This window comes from Monodon monoceros, unplaced genomic scaffold (genome assembly GCF_005190385.1).
Source record: "Monodon monoceros isolate NGI ecotype Baffin Bay Population unplaced genomic scaffold, NGI_Narwhal_1 Super_Scaffold_18, whole genome shotgun sequence".
Taxonomy (NCBI): domain Eukaryota; kingdom Metazoa; phylum Chordata; class Mammalia; order Artiodactyla; family Monodontidae; genus Monodon; species Monodon monoceros.
The window spans coordinates 144,360,291-144,386,694 of NW_021703774.1; the positions used below are offsets into that span (position 1 = coordinate 144,360,291).

Consider the following 26,404-nt stretch of genomic DNA (forward strand, 5'->3'; position numbering starts at 1 on the left):
AATCTAGCAATAGACAATTGGGCAGGTGGTCCCCGGGCCATCTGAACCCCTAAATCTGGTCTATGCCCACCGTTCCCAGGGCCAGAGACAGAGAGATGGGGACTTTTTAAAAAATTTTACTTTATTTGAAGTATAGTTGATTTACCATTTTGTGTTAATTTCTACTGTACAGCAAAGTGATTCAGTTATACATCTATATTCTTTTTCATATTTTTTCCATTATTGTTTATCACAGGATATTGAATATAGTTCCCTGTGCTCTACAGTAGGACCTTATTGTTTATCCATTCTATATATAATAGTTTGCATCTGCTAATCCCGAACTCCCAATCCCTCCCTCCCCCATGCCCTCTCCCCCTTGGCCACCACAAGTCTGTTTTCTATGTCTGTGAGTCTGTTTCTGTTTCGTAGATAAGTTTATTTGTGTCACATTTTAGATTCCACATATAAGTGATCTCATATGATATTTGTCTTAATCTTTTTGACTTGCTTCACTTGGATTGATAATCTCTAGGTTCATCCATGTTGCTGCAAATGGCATTATTTCATTCTTTTTTATGTCTGAGTAGTATTGCACTCTATATACGTACCACGTCTTCTTCTTCCATTCATCTGTCAATGGACATTTAGGTTGTTTCTATGTCTTGGCTATTGTAAATAGTGCTGCAATGAACACTGGGGTGCATGGGTCTTTTCTTTTTTTAAAAAAATAATTAAATTAATTTTTGGCTGCGTTGGGTCTTCGTTGCTGCACATGGGCTTTCTCTAGTTGCAGCAATCAGGGGCTACTCTTCGTTGCGGTGTGTGGGCTTCTCATCGCGGTGGCTTCTCTTGTTGTAGAGCACGGGCTCTAGGTGCGTGGCCTTAGTTGCAGCGCGTGGGCTCAGTAGTTGTGGCGCACAGGCTTAGTTGCTCCGTGGCATGTGGGATCTTCCCGGACCAGGGCTCGAACCTGTGTCCCTTGCATTGGCAGGTGGATTCTTAACCACTGCCCCACCAGGGAAGTCCCGCATGTGTCTTTTCGAATTATAGTTTTCTCTGGATATATGCCCAGGAGTCGGATTGCAGGATCATATAGCAACTCTATTTTAGTTTTTCGAGGAAACTCCATACCATTTTCCATAGAGGCTGCACCAATTTACATTCCCACCAACAGTGTAGGAGGGTTCCCTTTTCTCCACAGCCTCTTAAGTGATGAAAAGTGTTATTTGTAGACTTTCAAATGATGGCCATTCTGACTGGTGTGGGGTGGTAGAAAGGTGGGATCTTAACCCCTCTGAATCCCAGGATCACAGGCTTCTTCCTGGGCTTGTCCTTTCACCTCTCTGTGCTCACTCTGTACCATCCAATCAATTATTAACTTGTTCAGTCCTCAAAGATCTGAGAGCACCTAGTAAGTGCCAAGCACTGTGTGTATAAGATTGGTCAAGGTTGCAGCCCTCATTTAGTTTACATTCTGCTTGATGGAAACAGATAATAGGCAAGTATATAAACAAGGTAGCTGCAGGCTGTGAAAAGTGCTGTGAAGGAACTAAACATAGGAGCAACCAAAGAGCTTACTTTAGAGACAGTAGCCAGGAAATTCAACAAATATTTATTGAGTACCCAATTCCTGTCAGTTTTATCTTCCAAATATCTCTGAAATCTATGCACTTCGCTCCATCTTCCCCAAGCACCCTAATCTGGGTCACAGTCTCTCAGGTTGGGATAATTGCTACAGCACCTTGCTGGTCTCCCTGCCTTTAGTCTCATCTCCATTTCAACCTCTCGCCATATGGATATCCCACCCAGTCCCTCATCAGGCCCACAAGAGCCTGCTTCTCTCACCTTGCCCTCCATGACCCCTGAATGGAGAACCAAACCAGCCAGAGAGGTGGAGAAATATTAGTAGTTCAGAGGAGTGAGGGGGAGAGGGGAATGGGGGTGGGCAGGAAGGCCTTAAGTGCCGTACTCTAGAGTTTGGTCTTTATTCTACAGGTCAGCAATTTTCTAGGCGGGTAGATGGTAGAGGTGAGGCCAGAAAAAGCAAATCCACAGGGGAAATGGGGCTGAGGCATGTATAGTTTGATAAGGCATATTTGATATTGCAATTTTTAAATTTTATTTATTTATTTATTTTTGGCTGTGTTGGGTCTTTGTTGCTGGGCTTTCTCTAGTTGCACCAAGCGGGGGCTACTCTTCGTTGCGGTGCATGGGCTTCTCATTGCGGTGGCTTCTCTTGTTGCGGAGCACGGGCTCTAAGTGCGTGGGCTTCAGTAGCTGTGGCACGCAGCCTCAGTAGTTGTGGCTCGCAGGCTCTAGAGCACAGGTTCAGTAGTTGTGGCGCACGGGCTTAGTTGCTCCACAGCATGTGGGATCTTCCCAGACCAGGGCTCGAACCCGTGTCCCCTGCATTGGCAGGCGGATTCTTAACCACTGCGCCACCAGGGAAGTCCTGATATTTCAATTTCGTATTTGGAAAATAAAGCAAAATGTCTTTGTATGAGTTTTCTAGGGTTGTCATAACAAAATACTACAGACTAGGTGGCTTAAACAACAGAAATTTATTTTCTCACACTTCTGGAGGCTGGAAGGTCAAGATCAAGGTATTGACAAGGTTGATTTCCTCTGAGGCCTCTTTCTCGGTTTGTAGATGGTGTCAGTCTCCCTCTGACTTCACATGATCTTTTTTATTTTGGAGCCCCACGGAGCACCCCCTCCCCCCCGGCCCTGTGCCTCGCGGCATGTGGCATCTTAGTTCCCAGACCAGGGATCGAACCCACACCTGCTGCCGTGGAAGCGCAGAGTCTTGTCTTAACCACTGGACCACCAGGGAAGTCCCACATGATCTTTTTCTATGTGTCCTAATTGCTTCATCTCTTAAAGACATCAGTCAGAGCAGATTAGGGTCTACCTCAGGACCTCATTTTAACTTGACCTTTTTAAAGTTCGTATCTCCAAATATAGTCACAATCTAAGGTACTGGGGGTTAGGAGAAGTCAAAGCTCCATCCATCTTAGGTTTTCATACAGGACTCTTTTTTTTTTTTTCAGTTTTGTATTTTTTATTAGTAGAATTTATTTTTTAGAACAGTTTTAGATTTTTCAGAAAAATTGAGCAGACAGTACAGAGAGTTGTCGTATACTTCCCCCTGCCCCTGCACACACAGAATTTCCCCTATTATTACCATCTCACATTAGTTGGTACATTTCTTACAAGTAACTCTTCAGTGGTTTCCCATTGCTCTGAGAATGAAATCTAGAATCCTTGCAACCGTCTATAAAGTTCCCCATAATCAGGCCCTGCCTAACTCTCTAAACAATCTCCTCTTGTCTACTTTGCTCCAGCCAGGCCTTCTCTTTCTTCCTCACACATAATACCTGTTCTTACCTCTGGGCCATTGCACATTTATTCCCTCTGTCTGGAATACTTTCCCCCTAGTCTTTACTTATTACTCATTCATTCTCATCTTTTCTGGCTTAACTCACATGTCATCACCTCAGAGAGGTCTCCCCACCACACTACCTAAAGTTGGATTCCCTCAACAAATTAACCCATACAGGACTCTTCAACAAAGAGATTAACAAGAACAATACAAAAAACAAAAAGCAAGTTTATTAACACGTAGAGCTTATGTATACATGGGAGATATCCAGGGAAAAATGGATAACTCTCCCATGTGGCTTAGAATTTAGGCTTAAATACCATCTGAGTAGGCTTTCCTGCTGGCGCAGTGGTTAAGAATCTGCCTGCCAATGCAGGGGGCATGGGTTCAAGCCCTGGTCGGGGAAGATGCCACATGCTGTGGAGCAACTAAGCCCGCGAGCCACAACTACTGAGCCTACGTGCCACAGCTACTGAAGCCCATGCTCCTAGAGCCTGTGCTCCGCAACAAGAGAAGCCACTGCAATGAGAAGCCCGTGCACCACAACAAAGAGCAGCCCCCGCTCGCCGCAACTAGAGAAAGCCTGAGCGCAGCAACGAAGACCCAACACAGCCAAAAATAAAATAAATTTTTTTTTAAAAGTACCATCTGAGTAGAGAAAGGGGGAGGGGAATGTAGGCCTCTTAGGGGAGAGTAAATAATTTCTAGGAAAGATGAATGGGCCCTTAGAAGAATGAATGGGAGGTATGATAGTTTATGACAAAAGTGGCCTGGATATGATATAGAATTCTAATTTCCTCTCCCGTGATATGAGATGAAACTCCCAGGAAGGGGATTTATGACCATTGAGTTCCTTTTGGAGGCTCTGTCTTTAGGCAGTTAAGGGGAGTTCAGAGAAAGCCTCTCCCTGCATTTGCTGTTTTTCAAGTGCCTACAGCTCAAAATAATCAATATGCCAGAGTGGCATATTTTGGGGTGGCATATTCTGTAACCATCACTGGCTCCTCCCCTTGGGAGGTTAACAAGGCTCCTGAGTCCTCCTCCGGGAGCCACAGCATCAGGAGGACATCCTCCTGATGCTGTAACTGGAGGGGCTGGCAGCCTGTTCTGCCTCCTCCCTCAGTGTAACATATGCTGCCATTAAGGGATCTTATGCACCTGTCACATACCAGGCGTGGGGCTAAGCATTTATCTTCTGGACTGCTCACAGTAACCTTATGATGTGGATGTGATTATTATCCCCATTTCACAGATGAAGAAACCGAGCCTCATGGGGCTAAGCCTCTTGCCCAAGGTCATATGCAGCTACCAAGGGGCAGAGCCAAGATCTGAACCCAAGATGTCTGACTCCACTATTCATCATTGCCTGACTTTTTCTTTTTGTTTGGCTGCGTGGTATGTGGGATCTTAGTTCCCCAACCAGGGATCGAACCCGTGCCCCCTGCAGTGGAAGCACGGAGTCCTGGACTGCCAGGAAATTCCCCTGCTTGAGTTTTCTCAGAACCATAGTTCTCTGACCTTGCATCTGTCCTCCTATACTACTCCATGTCTCCCTGTCCCTCTTACTAGTGCCCTTTCTCCTCCCCCCAAGACTCTCACAACCCCTGCCCAAGCTGAGTTTTTTCTGACCTCTCTGGGTCTCCATCCCCCAGAGGATGCTCTCAGGCCCGCTGCTAGTTGAGCACATATCCCACACTCCTTGCCCCTTGGCAGCTCAGAGTCAGAATCTCTTGACAGTATCAGGTCACAGAGGTCAAGGGAGTCTTTCAAGAATGAAAGATACCAAGTAAGGTTAGGACTCAGGAGGGGCCTACTGGATTCAGCAATAAGGAGATCTCAGGTGTCCTTGGTGGTGGCAGAGGTGGAAGCAAAAGAGCTGGACCAAAAACAAGAGAGATGCTAATAGCTACAGTAGCATTTCATGCTTACCAAGCGCTTTATAAATATTAATTCATTTAATAGTCACAACGACTCTGTGAGATAGATACTATCATTCGGTTTCCCCAAGGGGAAATTAAGGACAGAGAGGTTAAACAGTTTGCTCAAGGTCAAGGTCACAAAGGTAGTTCACAGTGAAGTCCGGATTTAAAAATCTGGGCGGTCTGGCTCCAGACTCCATGCTGTAAACTGCCAAGTCATATATACAGCTCTTGGCTGTGAGGAGGGGAGTGGGCATTGGTGGTTAGGACTGGAAGAGAAGGAGAGGCAAGAGCCAGAGGAGGATAAAGAAGGGTGGGGAAAATGATTTACAGGTGGAGTGGTTCCCTCTCCTGGACCATAAACCAAAGGGACCTGACAGCAGCTGGGAAGGGAGATAAAGTGACCGAGGAAGGAGGGGCTGGGTGGGGCCTGGGGACTGCTCCCTCCTGGGGCGAGCCTTCAGGTTCTGTACCTTTACCCACAGCTCTGTGGGAATTCACAGCCCAGTGATCCAGAGAGTTGGTAACAGGCAGATGTGAGGGGGCCTCACATGGGGATGGGGGCTGAGGTCTGAAATGCAGCCAGCTGGGCTGCCCTCAGGGAGCACTGTCAGAGAGAAGCTACCAGGACTTCAGGGCCTGAGCTCCCACAGTCCCAGGGCCTGGCTTCCCAGGTACCAGAGACTCTTTAAGTGGTAAGCAGCCCAGAATGCTCTAGAAAAGTCACAGATCAGAGCTTGGGAAGGGGCTGCATGGCCAAGATAGCTGAGGCCCCAGAGCTGGTATCTTGCCCTTCCCAGGTCAGGTCCTGGGTCTTCCAGACCTCCAGGACACACACATGGAGTCCTGTTCTTTCCACATATGGACATCTCACCTGGGCCCTGGAAGGAGAACATAACTTGTCAAACCATGAGTTGGCTTCCAGACCTTGCTCATCCAGGGAGTTTCTTATAAAAATTGGGGAGGGGGACCCCTCAGGTTAAAAGATACATGCAACCCAATGTTCATTGCAGCCCTATTTACAATAGCCAAGACATGGAAGCACTGTCCATCGACAGAAGAATGGATAAAGAAGATGTATTACATACATAAATGGAATATTACTCAGCCATAAAATAGAACGAAATAATGCCATTTGCAGCAACGTGGATAGACCTAGAGACTGTCATACTGAGTGAGGTCAGACACAGAAAGACAAGTATCATATGATATCACTTATACGTGGAATCTAAAAAAAGGGTACGAATGAACTTAGTTACAAAACAGAAATAGAGTCACAGATGTAGAAAACCAAGGGGATGGGGGCGGTAAAATTGGGAGATTGGGATTGACATAGACACACTACTATATATAAAATAGATAATAAGAGCCTACTGTATAACACAGGGAACTCCTCAATTCTCTGTAATGGTCTATATGGGAAAAGAATCTAAAAAAGAGTGGATATATGTATAACTGATTCACTTTGCTGTACAGCAAAAAATAACACAATATTGTAAATCAACTATACTCCAATAAAAATTTAAAAAATAGAATAAAAAGAAAGGAAAGAAAGAGAAAAGAAAAGCCTGCCTGGGTTCAAGTCCTCCCCAGCTTTACTGAGATGAATCAGATGCAATCCTGTCCTCAAGGGTTTCATGGGCTGGAGGGGAGATCTCTCTGTAGGTGGATTATAGGCCAGTATGATTAACTGATGCAAGGATGGACCTCAAAGAAGCAGTGAAAAGGAGTGAGGCCAGAGGCTGGTGATGGCAGGTGGAAGTGGGGGGCATCTCAGAGGCCTTATACCCAGATTAAAAGCCAGGACCTGGCACTGTTTGGCTCAGGGACAGGCAGGACAGGCATCAGAGGAAAGGTCTCTGACTCTCAGTCTCTGCAGGATTGCCTGGTTCTGGGATGCAAACAGTGGATGGACCAGTAGGTGGAAACCAAAGGGAAAAGACTTGGCTTTTCATGGTAACAGCCGCCCAGGATAAATGCCTGCATGCTCCAGGCTCCAGGCATTGTTTCTCTGAATATTACCAACTGCCCTGTGAGGAAGGAGTTATTGATCCTGTTTTGCAAAGGAGGAAACTGAGGTTCAGAGAAATTAGGTATCTTGGACAAGGTTACAGAGAGCTAGAATTCAAACTCAGGTTTGTCTCTCAAGCTTGTGCTCCTAACCACCTCTCCATGCTTCCTCTCTTCAGAAAACACTTGCATTGAGAACCAGCTCACAGTGTGGGGGAAGGAGCTTTCCAGGACAGGTCAGAGGTGTGATGTAGTGGTGTTTGGCACAGTGCCTGTCACTTAGTCAGTGCTCTGCGATCAGCAGCTGTTATAACACTTAATCATGCATCTGTCTTCTCACCTGGAGCTGGGACAGTAATTCCTGTCACCCTGGCTTCAAGGACATGGTGTGAACTGTGGGGTCAATGATGATGGCATTTATGACACTCAAAGGCCAGCCCAGCCCTGCAGGCATAGGGAGACACATCCAGTTCCCAGCACCAGGGAAAGCTGGGTGACAGCCTCAATCCATCAATGATAACCTCAGTCCAGCCAAACTTTATGGGCCCAGGAGGTACTTAAGTGCTGTGGGGTGAAGGCTAGCCCAGTTCCCCTTCCTCAGCACAGGCTGCTGTCCAGAGCAGGTAAGTAGATGTGGGGTGCGGGTGAGAGTGCCCTGGGCCTTGAGAGACCAGCTATCAGCTTCGAGAGCAAGACTCCAATGTGCATGGGTCTGGGCTAGAGTTGGATCTCCTGTCCTCAACAGTTCAGGACCCGGTTACTCCTAGCCCTGCAAGTGGAAGAGGAGCTTGGGGAAGCTTCATGCATGAGAGGGTGTAGACCTCAGCTCCCCCTTGCCCTACCTCATCCTGGTTTGACCCACACACCACTGAGTTCTAGGGGGTGGGTGTGTGCTCTGTCTGCTCTGCAGCTTCCTCCCCCTTGTCTACTGACACAGGGTGAAGGCTGGGATGGCGGGTGACCAGAGTTGAAGGAAGGTTGCCTGGGGATCTAAGGTGGGTGATGAGAAGGCAAGCTAAGGAGGTTTGCTGGGGGAGAAGGACAGCTCTGGGAGCAGCTCTTGTAACCTTCTGCCCCAGGCCCGCAGCACCATGACGGTTTCATACACCCTCAAAGTAGCGGAGGCCCGCTTCGGAGGCTTCTCTGGCCTGCTTCTCCGTTGGAGGGGAAGCATCTACAAGCTCCTCTACAAGGAGTTCCTCCTATTCATCGCCCTGTATGCTCTGCTCAGCATCACTTACCGGTGCGAGGGTGAGGGCAGGGTCTCAGGGCTGGCCTGCGGGTGACTAGGCTACCTACCTCCCTCTAACCCAGGCCTCACCTGACATTCCCCAGGCTGTTGCTGACCCAGGAACAGAGGCATGTGTATGCTCAGGTGGCCCGATACTGCAACCGCTCTGCAGACCTCATCCCCTTGTCCTTTGTACTAGGTAAGTTCAAAGAACCAGGGGTTCTCCCTTGTAGCCTCCTAACCATCTTTCCTTACCTTTGGGTTGGGTTGCTAGCTCTGAGGGTCAGAATTACCCCAGCGGAACCCCTTGGAGGGCAACCAGAGCAGGCTCAGCAGGCATGGGAGCTGCGTGCGGGGTCCAGGATTTCCAGAGGACTAGGCCCTGCCTATCACGTGCTGGACCCTCACTCCAAACAAGGCCCAAGCCACCTGCTGGCTTCACAACCCTCTGGGTACTGGAGGAGAACTGGAGAGAGGTGACACCTCCCTCCCGACCCCCATGTGAAGCAGGGCTCAGAGTTAACCATTGCCTGGACTTGAACCATCACTTCTCTTCTGCTTGAGGAGGTTTGCACTCTTCTTCCTCCCTGCCTGGGTTGGTACATCAGGGAGGGACCAAGAGGAAGAGGCTGTCCCCCTGACAGAGAGGCAGGGTGCTGGAGCCAATGTGTCCTTCCCCCTGCCTTGGTTCCACCTGGCCTGGACCACGCGCTCTGGGTGGGGGCAGGACACGCTGACTCCTGAGACCTCCATCTTGCCTTCCCGTCCCCCCTACCCATGATGGTGACCAGGTTTCTACGTGACCTTGGTGGTGAACCGCTGGTGGGCCCAGTACACAAGCATCCCACTGCCGGACCAGCTGATGTGCGTCATCTCGGCCAGCGTGCACGGCGTGGACCAGCGCGGCCGCCTGCTGCGCCGCACCCTTATCCGCTACGCCAACCTGGCGTCGGTACTGGTGCTGCGCTCGGTCAGCACCCGCGTGCTCAAGCGCTTCCCCACCATGGAGCACGTGGTGGACGCAGGTGCGCGGCCCACAGCCAGACGCAGGTGCCGCGCTGGGGGAGCCCTGGAGCGGGCGGGACCGGACCTGCCTCCCGGGAGGGGAGGTTTGATCACTAGGGGGAGCTCCAGGGCCCCAAGGCGGTGAGTCCCCGGGGACAAGGATGAGTGAGTCTTCATCCCTCTCACTTCATCCCTGCAGGTTTCATGTCCCAGGAAGAGAGGAAAAAGTTTGAGAGCCTGAAATCTGACTTCAATAAGTACTGGGTCCCCTGCGTCTGGTTCACCAACCTGGCGGCCCAGGCCCGGAGGGATGGGCGAATTCGTGATGATATTGCTCTCTGCCTGCTCCTGGAAGTGAGTCAGCCTAGGACCAGGCCCATCTGCCCTCCTCCCCCTAGTTTTGCAAACTGGAATAATAATTTTAGTGCTTAACACTTACATGGTGCCAATTATGCACAGCACACTTTTGCAAGCGTGAGGAAGTAAGGAAACTGAGGCGCAGAGTGAAAAGAAACTTGCTCAAGTCACACAGCTAGTTAGTGGGGCTGGGAATCATCCTCGGACCTGGCTCCAGGCTCTGTCCTTGCAGTTACTTTGCTAAACTGCTTTCCATCAGTCACCCCAGCCTGACAACACCTCTGAAAGCAGAATGAGCCTCTAGACCTGGCCCAGGCCTAACATGTGCTGGGCTCCCCTGTCCCCTCCCCATTCTTCCTTCCTCGCCTCCACTGACTTCCTCTTCCTGCTGTTCCACCAGGAGCTGAACAAGTACCGGGCCAAGTGCAGCATGCTGTTCCACTATGACTGGATCAGCATCCCCCTCGTCTACACCCAAGTAACTGCCTCTCACCTCCCCAGTCCCAGCGCCTACTGTATGTCCTGTGCTGTGTGTGACACTGAGAATTAGAGATGGTACCTGCCCTGGGGCAGTTTGGTCCAGTGAGACACTCAACAGCCACAGGCTCATCTTCAAAGCCTCCCTGGACACCCCACTAAGATGATCCCCTCTTATCTGGTGCTGCCACACCTTGCTACATGTTTTATTATACTTATTAGATCTCCCACTGGCCCTCGGGGCAGGGGTGGCATTTCTCCCTGCCCCACTTAGCCTGGCTTCCCTTTCTCCAGGTGGTGACCATAGCAGTATACTCCTTCTTTGCCCTCTCCCTGGTTGGCCGCCAGTTCGTGGAGTCAGAGGCAGGGGCTGTGAAACCTCAGAAGCCTCTGGAGCCAGGGCCAGCCCTGGGGGACCTGGACATGTACGTGCCTCTCACCACTCTGCTGCAGTTCTTCTTCTATGCTGGCTGGCTCAAGGTGGGCACTTCGGGTGGTCAAGACATGGGCCATGGCCCACCCCAACTCTGGGGTTAGAAAATAGGGCTCTAAGCCCAGAAAACACTCCATCACCTGCAGGTGGCAGAACAGATCATCAATCCCTTTGGTGAGGATGATGACGACTTTGAAACCAACAAGCTTATAGACCGCAACTTGCAGGTGATTAGGGGTCTGGTGGCAGCTCACTGGCAGTCAGGCTCTCCCTCCCTGCCAGCTCTCAGCCCAGGTATGCAGGAGAGGGGGATCCTTGTGACCCGCTGCCCGCCCCAGGTGTCCCTGCTCTCCGTGGATGACATGTACCAGAACCTGCCTCCTGTGGAGAAGGACTCATATTGGGATGAAGACTCAGCGCAGCCGCCCTACACTGTGGCCACTGTGGCCGAGTCACTGCGGCCTTCCTTCCTGGGTTCCACCTTCAACCTGCGGTGAGTGGCCCACGCAGGCCGAGGCAGGACCTGAGTCAGCACATGGGCCCCAGTTCCCCACCCACCCTCTGGGGTGCCCAGGACTCGGTCCCTCCTGCCCCAGGCCCCACTCTGGGGAGCCGGTCCCCCAGCTGCCAGAGGCTCACTCACACCGCCCTCCCGCCCACCTGCAGCATTAGCGACGACCCTGAGCAGAGCCTGCAAGTGGAGGCGTCCCCTGGGCCAGCCCGGCCGGTGACTGCCGCGCAGACCCCGCTGCTCAGCCGCTTCCTGGGCGTAGGAGCGCCCTCGCCAGCCATCAGCCTCCGGAACTTCGGCCGCATCCGAGGAGCCCCTCGGACCCCTCACCTGCTGCGCTTCCGGGCCGAGGAGGGCGGCGACCTCGAGGCCGCGGACCGCATTGAGGAGGAGGCGTCGGGGTCAGGGGACGAGGCTCAGGAGCCCTAAGCAGAGGCAGCGGGGCCGGGCCATCTGGCTGCCTCCCCTAGGCCCTCCGGAGCTATTAGAGCAGCACTTCCATGCACCCTAAGCCAGAGCACTTAGGGACGACCCTTGAGAAGGCAGAAGAGCCTGAACCAGAGTTAGGAATGCATCCACTTTGGCTTGGGGGAGGTGAAGCTAGGACACAAGAGGTGAGGTACAGAGGACTAGAGCCAAGGGGCACGATTAATTTCCTCCGCAATGCGGGGCTAGGCCGGTTCTTGAGGGAGCATCAGTATCACTGAAGGGCTGGTTAAAGTTTTGGGTATGACTCCCAGCGTTTGATTCATTAAATCTGGGATGGGGTCAAGAATTTTCATTTCTAATAAGTTCCCAGGGAATGCTGCGGCTGCTGCCCCAGGGATCACAATTTGAGTCATACATAAAGAGATGTTTAGGATATTCCTTATTGTGATAACCTCACTCTGATGAGGGGTCAAAGTGTGTGCTGGGGTACTTTTGCTTCATCTGTCATATTCAATTTTTTTGTTTACAATGAAAATATATTTATTATTGTGCAATTAAAATTGCTTAAAACTGAACTGGCATGCTCTGCCAATGGACTAAAGATGAGGGTTTGAGAGTCTGCCCTGAAGCTGATTCAACTGATACGTGAGGGTAGCCATACACCACCCAGCCTAGACTTCCAGCATCTGAACCAAGCCCTTCTCTGCTCCCACCAACCAAACAGGGAAAAAGGACAGTTTAAGGGGTGAAAGCTGCAGGTCCATCCATCTCTGCGGTAGGACCGCAGCACTCAGCTGATGGTAATAAGAGGGGGCATTGTGGAAAACAGCCCCACAGAGCACTATATTAGAGTTGCTGCTAAACTGAGTTTCTCTAAGATTCCTGCCTTCTAAGCTCAGCCACCACTGAAGAAATTGGCGAATGTCAAAACTCAACATTAAGGCCAAAGGAAGACAAATGCCAGAATTCAAAGGAAGGGAGGCATGAAGAGTGTAGGTAGAGGTTGTGAGGACGCACAGCCTCCTGTTGACTGACAGGATTACAGTGCTGGCTTCTACTTTCCTGCTGGGTGACAGGGGATACTGAGTTTTTCTCAGCCTTGGTCGACAAATCTATACTGTGAAGACAAAGCACCTTGTGGTCACCATTCACTCAGAAGGAACCTGAGGTGTTTTGCTGGGTCTACAGAAGAGGTAGCCTTGCTCCAGGGTAAGAATGGTCATCTATGAAGGCAGTGCAGATGGATAGTTGATGAATTCAAGGCTCTTTAGAAAAAGAACCCCTTATCCTATGGACTGACTAGAGGGTGAAGGAGGGGAGGAATAAACATCAATGCCTTGTAGAGCTCAAATTAGAAGATGAAGGCAAAGTGTTGCTGTGCCATGCCCAACACACAGCTCAGCAAACATCAGCTAATGTTCAGGTGGTAAGGGAAGATCACTGGGTGGGAAGGCCAAGGCCAGGTCTCCCCAGAGCCAATGGTAAGGTTTTAGAGGACTGGACTTTTTGTCCTTAAGTTTTTGTACTAGAAAAGGGGGTTCACCTTTCCCAACGTCTATTCACAGAAGTCTGCAATTTAGCCAAGGTGATGGTTAGATTTTGTACTTCTTTAGCTCTTAAGACATGTGCTTTCCAACAACTTTAAACTGGATAAAACCTTTTTTCTTTAGAACTCATTAAGCACATATTTGAGTGCCTGATATATTGCCATGTACCTTTCCAGGTACTGGAGATGCCACAGGAAACATATCCCTGTTCCCCTGGAGATATATTCTAATAGAGGGCAAAAAAAGACAAGCAAATAAAATGAGCAAAATTTATGCCAAATTAAGAGATAAGGAGAAAAAACAGGGCCAAAGGATATGGCATGGAGGGGAGTACAATTTAACATCCTGTGATCAGGGAAGAACTCACTAGACTAACAAAACAAAGACCTGGAAGGAATAAGCAATGTGGGTATATGATGGAAAGTATTCCCAACACAGGGAATAGTAAGTGAACATATGTTCAGTAAGGCCAGGATGGCAGTCACTATAGAAGGGACCACGTCCCACTGAGTTCCATACCATCTGGTAGGAATTTTGAGATGGGATATCCTGTAAAAAAAAAATCTTATCTTGGGCTTCCCTGGTGGTGCAGTGATTGAGAGTCTGCCTGCCGATGCAGGGGACACGGGATCGTGCCTCGGTCCAGGAAGATCCCACATGCCATGGAGCGGCTGGGCCCGTGAGCCATGGCCGCTGAGCCTGCGCGTCCAGAGTCTGTGCTCCGCAACGGGAGAGGCCACAACAGTGAGAGGCCCGCGTACCGCAAAAAAAAAAAAAAAAAAAAAAAATCATATCTTTAAAAATGATCACTGATAGCTGGGATTGCACTGGGGACAACAGAAGAGCAAGTAGGATGCAGAGATGTGACCAGAACAGTAGAGGTGGTGTTAAAGGTTGAAGCAACAAGATGTGGTGACATTAGATGTGGGAGTTATGACCCAAGGATGACCTTAAGATTTATGTTGTCATATGAAGACCACTATTTGCTGCAGTCAAATAATTGAGAAACTGTTTGAAAAGGGAAAGCTGAAGAACGTGATCAGTTTTGAACATGGTGACCTTTTAGAGTCCGATTATGATATCCAAATGCAGGTGTCAAGTAGGTCTGGGCTAGTTAGAAAGATGGAGCTTAAACCATCTTTAAAAGTTGATGACAGACAACAATATAGCTAAACTGAAGACAAGAGCTGACCCTTAGAGATTCAGCAGCCATCACTGGTAATATTACATACTTTTGAGTAATGAGAGGAGAAAGGATTAGGGTTCAAAGGAAAATTAACTTCAGAAAGACATCCAAAAGCTGACAGCATACAGATTATGTAAATGTGTATAACCTGTTCAACAATGCAGAAATCTGGAACACAATTTCAAGGTTTCTAGACCATCCATGAACCTGAAATAAACCCCTAAAACCAAGGTCTGCACAAAGGGTCTCTAAGAGAAGCTTATAGAAGCAGCATGGTTTCAGGTTCCAATCATGGTCCAGTCAACAGCCCAATACTGTTGGGGGCCCCCGTGCTGGGATGCCTCCCTCATACAGTCTCTCCTCAGCCTGCATGCCACATCCCTGATGCCACTGAAACTCAGCCTTAGGGGTCAGAAATGTTCCTCCTGCTATAGAAAGGCACATAATAGGCCTGGGCAAACGGAGGCAGGCAAAGGGAGTTGGGGCACTCTACTGTGTGCCAAAAAATCAAATATTCTCAGAACGCAAACACAGGGCATAGAACAATAAACACCTTTATAACATGAGCTAAGATAGGAAGGAAGAGGATTTATTTGCCTTTCCGGGCCTTGATTTTCCTCAGATAGAACTCCAGCTCCTTTCCCTCTAGCACATAGCCATCTGCTCGGCCACACTGGCCTGGTCTTGAGGCGATGCAAGCTGCAAGAGAGTATGTGGTCCTTAGCAAAATGACACTGTGGGCCTACCCACACCTACGTATCCCCTTAAGAGTCCATGTTGGTCCAGGTATCCTGGGGGCAGGCATGAAGCCCACTGTCTCCTCAGATATACTTTATCATCACTTAAAGTCAGTAGCAGAACTGGACAAAGTTTTCATCACTGAGACAACCCCCTAAGCCTGGACACAGACTTCTCAGAATACTCCTGAAACTCAGAGGCAAAAACCAAGCTCAGGCCTATGGGCTCGGGCCCACTATTTTCCATTTCAGCTTCAAACTAATTGGATGACCAAATATTCTGATTTGTGCTTGTGTGCTGTTACCAAACTCTCTAGCCCACAGAGGGCACACCGTATCTTGGGACCCTCCCCTCCGCCAAATGCAAAAGCCATCTCACCAAGAAGCTTGCCCTGCTGGAACTGCTCCTCTAGAAGACTGCTAATTTTGGCATTCTTTTTCCTTTCATCATATTTCTTCTGAATTTTCTTTGATCGTTTTTTGTTTAAAATCTCTTCCTCCTCAGGAGTCTGAATAAAGGAAACACACATGGGTTAGTGGGGCCTCCCCAAACCCTATCTCAGGGAAGGAATGTCATAGCCTTCAACACTGCATATCCCATGCCCCTGCCACCTTCCTCAGCACTAAAGGCTTTCATCTCTCCCTTCAGTAGCAGAACTGGACAGAGTTTTCATCACAAGAAGGCTGGAATCAGGGCGGCCTCCCCTCCCCCCACAGGAAGTTGGTTCCCCAAACACGCACCAGCTTGGCCCCCTTCTTGCGGCCCAGGGGCAGTGCATAGTGGGACTCGTACCACTGTCGGTACGGTGTGCTGTCAATGAGCACGATGCAGTTCTTCACCAGGGTCTTGGTACGGACCAGTTCATTGTTAGATGCATTGTAGACAACATCAATGATCCTTGTCTTGCGTGTACAACCTGCTCATAGGAGAAATTCAGAATCAAGCCATGTGAACCTAAGGTTAACTGTCCCCCACCCACGCCCTAGCAGGGCCTAAGGAGATGGGAACTCTAAGCCTTTACAGAGCCATAGGGCATAAGCTCATCTTCCACACACCCATCTTTCCAGACGTGGCTGACACCCATACATACATGGTCTCTAGATTCAGCCCCAATCCCTGAAGCTACAGGAGTTAAGAGGCAGGACAGGATGGAGAGAAAGCTCCAGAACCTCAAGGTCTTTCAACAGGAGAAATTTCAGTATCTTGGTTCAGGCCACGGACTTCCTGCTAAAAGCACTTATTGAAGCTTAGAAAACGTTTAGGTGCTGAGTTCCCACCCACGCCTGCAGGGCCTCACTCACACTCGGAGCCCCAGGAAAAGTTCCCCACGTCCAGCCTCAAGGCCCGGTACTTCTTGTTGCCTCCCCGCACACGGACTGTGTGTATGCGGCGGGGGCCAATCTAGAAAACACAAGGAGACAGGAAGTAGGTTATCAAGGAGAAGCTAGAGAGAGGAAAGGGAACCCGGGCTGGACGGAGGTAACAGTCAGTGTAACTATGACAAGTCCTAGCATTGGCAAGTGGCACACAGGTGACCAACACGGCCACAACCACGCCTAAGGATAGTTATTCATCACTCTAGTTACCTCCAAGAGTTAAAACCTGATTCCAAACACTGAAAATTAAGTCTCCGTGCAACAAAAATTCCAGGTTTCTATCACTGAAGAGCCCACTCGCTCCAGGCGCCCTGCAGGTAGCACTAGGACACAGTAGCTGTCACCATGCAATCTCTCAGTATTTACCCAACACGCAAAGACGAGGAGGTCGCCTAGTCCCTATAGCAAATCGCAGAACCCCACAAAGATTCAGGCGGACCGCGGACAGCAGGTGGGAGACCTCCCAGGCGGTGAGGCCCCGCACGCACCTTAGTGTTGGCAGCGGGGCGTCCCAGCTCATACTTCCGCTTCTTGTGGTAGGGCTTTCTCTTGCCCCCGGTCTTGCGGCGCTTGTGCCAGTTGTCCCGAGAGATGCCTACGTGTGGAACCGGGGCGAGGGAGCCTGAGCCAGGGAGCCCGGGTCCGGGGCCCGCCAGCCCAACGCCCCGCGCCGGCGGCCGCACGCTCAGCTCTCCAAGGTTGGCTCCCCCATAGCGCGGTCGGGAGGTCACAGCATTTCCAAGTTGTCATCACGCGCGTGCGGCCCGGCTCCTTCCCGTCCCGACCCTGGCAGCCATGATGGTGCCGCTCGCGGCCCCGGTCCGTGCGGCCCCCGGAGCGGCCCGGGCGGCCCAAGCCCGAGCATCACCCTCCTCGCGGAGGCTCGCTGCCCGGCGCCCGGGCGCCCGCGCTCCCGGCTGGGCTGCGAGGCAGGATGGCGCCGGATTGAGCTCGTTCCCCAACCAAGGCCCCAAAGCAGAGAACCACTCACCCATCGCTCGGCGCTGGCTGAAAAGAGAAAACGCAAAGCGTCACGGTTCCGTTTGTAAAACGTAGCCCCGCCTCTTGACGTATTTTCCGGGCGCCGCAGAGAGCGGCCTTGGGTCGGAGGGCGGGGCGCCGAGGTCTTGGACCCGAGAGGGTCGTGAGGGCGCTGCAGCCCGGCCGAGGGTCAAGCTGGGGTGCAGAAGAGCCCGGCCCTGTGCGCGCCTCGGGGGGAGGTTGAGAGACCCAGGGCACAATTCGGGCGGGGCTTGCCTGGTTTTATTTACGTCTTATAAAGACCCATTTTAGAAGCTACTGCTGTAGTCCTGGATGAGAGCCGTGAGTGCGTTGGAGAAGGGCGGAAGGCAGTAGAGGTGGAAACGAGAGGGGGACGTGGGTTTTGTTTTGAAGGGTTTGGTTTAGGGGGCGGGAGGTGTGTCAAGGATTCCGAATTCCTCACGTGACCAGTTGGATGACTATTGGTGCCACTTAGTGGGAATGGGTAGGCTGAGGTAGGAGCTGGTCTGGACGTGTGCATTTTGAGTTCTTGGTGACTCCCGCACGTGGGAATGACAGGCAGATGGATGGTCATGTCTGATCCATAGAGAAGGGATCTGGACAGAAGGTGTTACTTTGGGAATCGTTGGCGTATAAATGGTAACCAAAGCTACCAGAATGAACGGAACCTAGGGAGAGCGCATAAAGCAAACTTCTCTTGTAAAGGGTAAGTTAATACTGTAGCCTTTGTGGGCTGTAGGGTCTGTGTCACCACTCAGTTTTTTTTTTAATTTATTTTTGGCTGTGTTGGGTCTCCCTTGCTGCACGCGGGCTTTAGTTGCGGTGAGCGGGGGCTACTCTTTGTTGTGGTGTGCTGGCTTCTTATTGCGGTAGCTTCTCTTGTTGCGGAGCACGGGCTGGCTCTAGAGCGCAGGCTCAGTAGTTGTGGCGCACGGGCCTAGTTGCTCCGCGGCATGTGGGATCTTCCTGGATCAGGGCTCAAACCCTTGTCCCCTGCATTGGCAAGCGGATTCTTAACCACTGTGCCACCAGGGAAGTCCCTGCGCCCCCTCTCTAAATAGCAACACTCCTTTTTCTCTACCCACTCAATACTAACATTGTTTTTACATGCTCATTATCTGTCTTCCCACTAAAATATAAGCATTAGAGTAGGAACTGTGTTGTTCACTACTGTATTTCCAACACCTAGAATAATGCCTGGCATTTAATAAGTACTCAATAAATATTTGAATGGTACTCAAATAATTGAGTAAATTATTGTTCTACTAACATTGTATTCAATGGGTTTTCCCAGTAGACTGAGGTCTTAAAAACATAGCGCACATATGTCATTCATCTCTCCATCCCCAGCCCCTTGGCACAAGAAAAAGAAAAGGCAATTGCATTGGACATAAAAAGGAGAAAGGGGGGACTTCCCTGGCGGTCCAGTGGTTAAGACTCTGTGCTTCCATTGAAGGGGGCAGGGTTTGATCCCTAGTCGGGGAACTAAGATCCTGTATGCCACTTGGTGTGGCCAAAAAAACAAACCAAACCAAAAAAACCCAAAAAAACAAAAAGGAGAAGGTGGATTCAAGGGACATTTGTTTGGTGATGGGATTTTGTGATAGACTGGATTAAGGGGATGAGAGAAGAGTGACATGAGGTTTCTTCCCTGGGAAAACACATTAATGGTTGGGTGACACCACCATTAATAGAGAACACAGGAGAGGCAGGTTTCTGGAAAGTTCAATATTAGGATAAGTTTGAATTGCCTGTGGGACACATAGGTGCTAATCTTTGTATTTAAAGTATTTGGAAAGATGAGTCTGAAGCTTAGAAGAGAATGGGACTGATAATTCCCACCCCCACCCACCATGGTCTCACTCCTCTATCCACCTAACCCAGTGGTCCACCCCATCAGCTAGTCTGTTTCACATGAGCATTTTGTTGTTACTGCAGAAAAAGCTATAATCAAAACCCAGTGCTATTTCATAATACGAACACTCAAAGTAGGAATAAAAGGAAATTTATTCAATACGGAAAAGAGTAGTTTACAAAGCCACAGCAAACATCTGGCTCAGTGTTAAAGACTGAAAGATTTACTCCTGAAATCAGGAAGAAGGCCAGGAAGCAGGCCTTCACCACAGTTATTCAACAGGGTACTGGAAGTTCTACCCAGAGTCTTGAGGAAAGAAAGAAAAGACATCCATGTGTGAATGGAAAAATTAAAACTGTGTTTATTCACAGAACACAGATCACATCATCTTATAAAACTTCATCTTATAAAACTTCCTATAACAACAAAAAATTATTTGAGCTAGTCAACTAATTTAGCAGTTATAGGACAAAATATCAATTCATAAAAATCTGTCTTATATATATACACTAGCAATAAATAATCTGAAAAAGAATTTATGAAAACAATTCCACTTTAGGACTTACCTGGTGGCACAGTGGTTAAGAATCTGCCTGCCAATAAAGGGGACACAGGTTTGAGCCCTGGTCAGGGAAGATCCCACATGCCACGGAGCAACTAAGCCTGTGCGTCGCAACTATTGACCCTGCGCTCTAGAGCCCGCGAGCCACAACTACTGAAGCCCACGCACCTAGAGCCTGTGCTCCGCAACAAGAGAATCGACTGCAGTGAGAAGCCCGCGTACTGCAGGGAAGAGTAGTGCCTGCTCTCTGCAACTAGAGAAAGCCCGCGCGCAGCAACGAAGACCCAACACAGCGAAAAATTAATTAATTTAAAAAAAACAGAAAAAACAAAAAATTCCATTTAAAATAATGTCAACATTAATATTTAGGAATATATTTAATCAAGTTATTAGACTTATTTTATGTATGTAAAGTTGTCTGTACGTTTGAAATTACTAGAAAGTAAATTACTTTTCAAAACACCATGTCAATACCATGCCAGAAAAGCAGAGAAAACATCAAACTTCCACATAAAGGCAAAGCCTTACCCAGATCCAATTCACCCAAAGTCTATATGTAATTTAGAGGCACTGTGGGAAGTTATATTAGGAGCCACTTTCTTCCGCGTTGTGGATGACCTCAATGTGATAGAAACAGTGGGATTTTTGAATTCCAATTTTCCACAGCATTCCACCAAAAAACTGTCATAGTCTTGGCAAATTTCCCCCACAGCTACCAAGGCCTTCAGGTACTCATTGGGCTGGTAAGGGTGGATGTAGTGCAGGAAACAGCCGGTCCTGGTGTCCCCCATTCGAGGCAGTGGAATCTATAGCTACCTGGGGTGTTCAACAACCTCGACGTCTTGCAGAAGTAGGTGGCATATTGCTCACATGGAGGCGCTGTAAATGAGCTGAGTATTTTTCTGGGTTGTAGCCGCCACCGTCGTCTGCATCTGTAGATCATGAGACGCTGTGGTCTGTACTTTGTCTTCTTTTAGCAGAGATGTAACCAAACACAAATTGCTGCGCCCAACGCACAGAGAAGCCAAACAATTCCAAAACGTTGGAGTTTGGAGCAGAGAAAGGTTTCTTGCAGGGCCACGCAAGATGGAAGGCTGATGCCCAAAAACCCTGAACTCGAGCCTTTTTTTTAAATGTACTTGAAAGGTAAACTAATAAATGCATCTGAATCTCTGTTGGGGCAATATTCAAGACAGACTCTGGAGTTCTTGAAATCAGAGCAAGACAGTTCTCTGTGTCCCACACCATGCCCTCCAAGTCTCTACTCTTGCTTTAGCAGAAGTCAAACAGGGGCTCTATGATGCTGTGTGATCCTGGAGAGATCCTCTCTTCTGCTGTCCTCCTAGCCAGACGATCACTCCATGTGCTTTGAGACCATTAACATTGTCTTATGCCTTTGTCCCTATTTTCATTAGTCACCTTAAAAAAATCATCTCCCAGATTATACCTATCACCCATGCTCTAATCCTGACCTAGGTATTATATTATCTTTTTTAAACCCATCTCCCACCATTCTTCATTTTCTAAAAATCTTCTGTGTCCTGTGTTCATCAGAAAAATCCTGTATATCTTCACCCTCTTCTCTGAATGTTTCCTTTTAACATAAATCTGCTTCTTTCGGGATTTTCTCTCTTTTCTTGTCAGCCTTCTCAAGTGGAGAATGACTGTGCTGTTCTCTAGATGGGAGACAGGTGTGCTCCATGGTCTTCATTGCCAATTTCAGACCATTCTTACTCTATCCTCCCTAAAAACCAAACTTTGAATCTAAGACTACAACAGTCACTGCTCCTCTTTATTGAACTTACCTATAAATTCTAGTTCTCACCAATTTGTGCCTGGAAGATTTTATGTCCTGACTCACTGTCTCTTCCTCTAATAATACCCTTGGCAGTTTTTTGGTGCCTACACATGAGCATCTTTACCTCCCTCAACCGTAAGCTTTCACCAGCTCCTCACCCTGTAAGTCCTTAAACCTGGGATTGGTCCAACCTCTTGTGCCTGACACCTGGGTTACAGAATGCTGCTGGTTAAAGGCACGTATATCTGCAGACTACTGCCACTAGAAATTAAGAACAATAATTGGCATTAGGCCCTGGAGGATCTTTACAATGAAAGACTTACTTGGGGAGTTCCCTGGTGGCCTAGTGTTTAGGATTCTGGGCTTTCACTGCGTGGTCTGGGTTCAAACTCCAATTGGGGAACTGCCTGCGCAGCGTGGCCAAAAAAAAAACTTACTTGAAGCATAAACTCTACTGGAGAAGACAAGATATTTAGACTGTAATAAATGCTATGAAGGAAATAATGTGCTGTCTTAGGGCAAACTTGAGTTAAGATGCTCTTAGATTGCTTCTCTGGGGTGACAAGATACCTGGGGTAAACTGAGACCTGAAAGAAAAACGGAACATTTTGAAGAGCTGATGATTCCAGTCTGAAGGAACATCAAGTGTGAAAAGCCCTGAGAAGGGTGTGCACTTCTGGAATGGTGGAGTAAGGATCTTTGAAAAACCACTCCTCCAATAAAGCAACGAGAACACTGGCAAAAATCGTCAAAATCAACTTTTCCAGAACTCTGAAATTAACTAAAGACTCACAACAATCCAAGGAGCATTTATTCAAGAACAACAGCTAAAACTTTGTTCAGTGATCTTTATTGCTTTTTAATTTGCCCTAATCCCCTCCCCTTCTCCTGGCTCCACATTAGCTTTGAAAACCAGTAGCCTTCTGGCTAAGGTACTTGTGAAAAGCGGCAGCCTAACAGCAGGTGGAGGAGGCAGATGGGTCTGGAGCTCCCCAAAAGCCCCATCCCCAAAGAACTATCACCATTTGACCTGTCTCGCAGCTGGCTGAAAAGCTCCATTCTTAGGGCTTGTCTTTATTTGATCTCACTCAAAGCTCACTCTGTGAACAGCCCTACCCCTGGTGTTTATAAGAAAAAAAAGTCAGGGGCAACACAACTGCCTGGGGCAGGGTTATGAGTTGGGGCTGACAAGAGGCTGATAAAAAATAATAATAAGAAATATTTTTAAAAAAGGAGAAATAGGAGAATATGGGAGTTTTTAAAATTCCCACATTTTCCTGGGAATCTAGAAAATCTAGACGGTCATGTGTGTATGCAGGACTGAGTACATGCCCAGTAAAGACCTGCAAAGGCCCTAATATCGGTGATATATGGCTGACCTTGAAGCTCTGCACGAGCAGGAAGTGAAGGCTGTACAGCACGAGCAAGTGGAATTTATCTTAGGTTTTCAAGGTTGGTTTAACATCTGAAAATCAATCAATGTAATATACCTTATTAATAATAAAGGGGAAAAAACACATGATCACCTCAAAACACAGAAAAAGCATTTGACAAAATCCAATATCCCTTCATGTTAAAAACACTCAACAAATTAGAGTGTTTAGAACAAATTAGAACTTCTTCACCTGATAAAGGAGCCACAGCTAACATCATAATTAATGATCAGGAACAAGACAAGGATATCCACTCTCACTTCTTTTTTCTTCGTCTTTATTGTTTTGGCTGTGTCGGGTCTTCCTTGTGGTGCGCGGGCTTCTCTCTAGTTGCAGTAGGTGGGCTTCTCTCTAGTTGTGCATGCAGGTTTTCTCTCTCTAGTTGTGGTGCGCGGGCTCCAGGGTGCATGGGCTCTGTAGTTTGCGGCACGTGGGCTCTCTCGTTGAGGTGCGTGAATTCAGTAGTTGTGGTGTGTGGGCTTAGTCGCCCAACCAGGGATCGAACCGGCATCCCCTGCACTGGAAGGTGGATTCTTTACCATTGGACCACCAGGGAAGTCCCTCTCACCGCTTCTATTCAAAATTACATTGGGTGTTTTATCCAGGGAAATTAGGCAAGAAAAAGAGATAAAAGGCATCTTAATTAAAAAGGAAGAAGTCAAACTTTCTCTATTTACAGATGACATGATCCTATATAGAAAGAATCTCAAAAGAATCTACAAAAGAACTATTACGGTTAATAAATGAATTTAGCAAAGTTGCAAGGTACAATATCAACACACAATGGGGGCGGGGGGAGAGGAGATAAATTAGGAGTTTGGGATTAACATATACACACTACTGTACATAAGATAGATAAACAACAAGGACCTACTGTATAGCACAGGGAACTATATTCAATATCTTGTAATAATCTATAATGGAAAAGAATCTGAAAAAGAATATATACATATATATATAACTGAATCACTGCTGTACATCTGAAACTAATACATTGTAAATTAACTGTACTTCAATTTTTAAAAAGAGGTTAAAAAAAAGATCAACACACAAAAATCAGTTGTGTTTCTATACACCAGCAATGAACAATCTGAAAAGGAACTTAAAAATAATTCCTTCTGCAATAGCATCCAAAAGAATAAAATACCTAGGAAATAAATTTAACCAAGGAGGTGAAAGAGTTGTACACTATAAAATATTGTTGAAAGAAATTAAAGACATAAATAAATGGAAAGACATCTTGCATTCATGGATTGGAAGACAATACTAGGATGGCAATACCACCCAGAGTGAATGTAATCCCTATCAAAATTCCATCAGCCTTTTTTGCAGAAATGGAAAAGCTGATCCTTAAATTCATATGGAATTGCCAGTGTTCCTGAATAGCCAAAACAATATTGAAAAAGAACCAACTTGGAGGACTCACACTTTCTGATTTCAAAACTTATGGGAGTTCCCTGGTGGCCTAGTGGTTGGGATTTCGGGCTTTCACAACCACGGCCCAGGTTCAATCCCTGGTCAGGGAACTGAGATCCCACAAGCCTCGCGGCACAGCTGAAAAAAAAAAGAAGACCTTATTACAAACTACAGTAACCAACAGTGAAGTATTGGCATAAGGATAGACATATAGACCGAGGGAATAGCATTTAAAGTCTCAGAAATCAGCCCACTCATATATGTTCATTTTCTTTTTTAAAAATTTATTTTCATTATTTCTTCCAGTTTATTGAGATATAATTGATATATAGCACTGTATAAGCTTCAGTTGTACAGCATGATGATTTGATTTATATACTTATGAAGTGATTATCGCAATAAGTTTAATGAACATCATCTCATATAGATATAAAATAAATAGAAAAAATTTTTTTTCCTGTGAGAACTCTTAGGATTGACTCCCTTAACAACTTTCATGTATAACATATGGCAGTATTAACTATATTTATCATGTTGTACATCACATCCCTAGCACTTACTTATCTTATAAATGGAAGTTTTTACCTTTCGACTGCCTTCATTCAATCCCCTCCTGCCTCCGCCATCAACTGACTTTCAACAAGGTTGCCAAGACAATTCAATGGGGGAAAGAATAGTCTTTACAATAAGTGATGCTGGAAAAACTGGATCTCGACATGCAAAAGAGTAAATTTGGACCCCTACCTCATAGCAGCTACAAAAATTAACTCAAAATGGATCAATGACCTAAATATAAGAACATAAAACTCTTAGAAGAAAACATTAGAGTAAATCTTCACAGCATTGGATTTGGCATGAGATTCTTAGATATGACACCAAAAGCACAAGCAACAACAAAAATGTAAGTTAGACTTCATCAAACTTAAAAACTGTTGTGCTTCAAAGGATACCATCAAGAAAGTGAAAAGACAACTCACAGTATGAGGGAAAATATTTGCAAATTATACATTTGATAAGGGTCCAGTATCTAGAATATATAAAGAGCTCTTACAAGTCAACAATAAAGACAATCCAACTTAAAAAATGGGCAAAGGACTTGCATATACACAAGAGAATTGAAAACATATGCTCAGACAAAAACTTGTACATGAGTATTCATAGCACAAATGGTCTGTTCATAATGCCAAAAAGTAGAAACAACCCCCAAATTCATCAAGTGAAGGATAAACAAAAAGTATAGCCATGCAATTGGAATATTATTGGGCCATAAAAAGGAGTGAATTGATACATGCTACATGATTCTTTAAAACATATGCTAAGTGAAGAAGCCAGACACAAAAGACCACATATTATATGATTCCATTTATATGAAATGTCCAGAATAGGCAAATCCATAGTGAAGGAAAAATAGATTGGTTGTTTCCTGGGGCTGCGGGGAGAGATGAATGGGGGTGTGTAGGTGGCTGCTTGAGGGTAATTTTTTTTTTTTTTTTAATTGAGGTATAGTTGATGTGCAACAGGATTTCTTTTTGGGTCATAAAAATGTTCTGGAATTAGGGGTGATGGTTGCCCAATTAAATGAGTATACTAAAACCCACTAAATTGTACACTTTAAAAGAGTGAATTTCATACTGTGAATTACACTTCAATAAATGTAAAAATTACATTTTCATTATTTTAATTAATTAATTAATTTATTTATTTTTGTGGTACGCGGGCCTCTCACTGTTGTGGCCTCTCCCGCTGCGGAGCACA

General features: G+C 47.2%; 2 protein-coding genes and 4 non-coding genes across 6 annotated transcripts; 1 reads left to right on the top strand and 5 right to left on the bottom strand.

Annotated features, from left to right (window-relative positions):
* Positions 1-8,341: 8,341 nt before the first annotated feature.
* Positions 8,342-12,139, top strand: BEST4 (bestrophin 4). Its single transcript, XM_029229671.1, has 9 exons — positions 8,342-8,536; positions 8,629-8,723; positions 9,316-9,549; positions 9,729-9,883; positions 10,287-10,364; positions 10,658-10,843; positions 10,943-11,023; positions 11,135-11,289; positions 11,463-12,139. The coding sequence occupies exons 1-9, from the start codon at positions 8,385-8,387 to the stop codon at positions 11,734-11,736; spliced, it is 1,410 nt and encodes a 469-aa protein (XP_029085504.1). The 5' UTR covers positions 8,342-8,384; the 3' UTR covers positions 11,737-12,139.
* A 2,863-nt stretch (positions 12,140-15,002) lies between these two features.
* RPS8 (ribosomal protein S8) lies at positions 15,003-17,630 on the bottom strand. Its single transcript, XM_029231152.1, has 6 exons — positions 17,575-17,630; positions 17,072-17,178; positions 16,509-16,608; positions 15,948-16,123; positions 15,586-15,715; positions 15,003-15,168 (listed from the first exon to the last, which is right to left on the bottom strand). Exons 1-6 carry the CDS (start codon positions 17,576-17,578, stop codon positions 15,059-15,061), a joined length of 627 nt encoding a protein of 208 aa, XP_029086985.1. The 5' UTR covers positions 17,579-17,630; the 3' UTR covers positions 15,003-15,058.
* LOC114900134 lies at positions 15,286-15,354 on the bottom strand. The gene has a single exon (XR_003794753.1). It is a non-coding gene; the product is annotated as a small nucleolar RNA SNORD38 (small nucleolar RNA).
* Positions 15,820-15,887, bottom strand: LOC114900136. Its single transcript, XR_003794754.1, has one exon. It is a non-coding gene; the product is annotated as a small nucleolar RNA SNORD38 (small nucleolar RNA).
* Positions 16,688-16,791, bottom strand: LOC114900137. The gene has a single exon (XR_003794755.1). It is a non-coding gene; the product is annotated as a small nucleolar RNA SNORD46 (small nucleolar RNA).
* LOC114900126 lies at positions 17,262-17,341 on the bottom strand. Its single transcript, XR_003794745.1, has one exon. It is a non-coding gene; the product is annotated as a small nucleolar RNA SNORD55/SNORD39 (small nucleolar RNA).
* Positions 17,631-26,404: the final 8,774 nt, after the last annotated feature.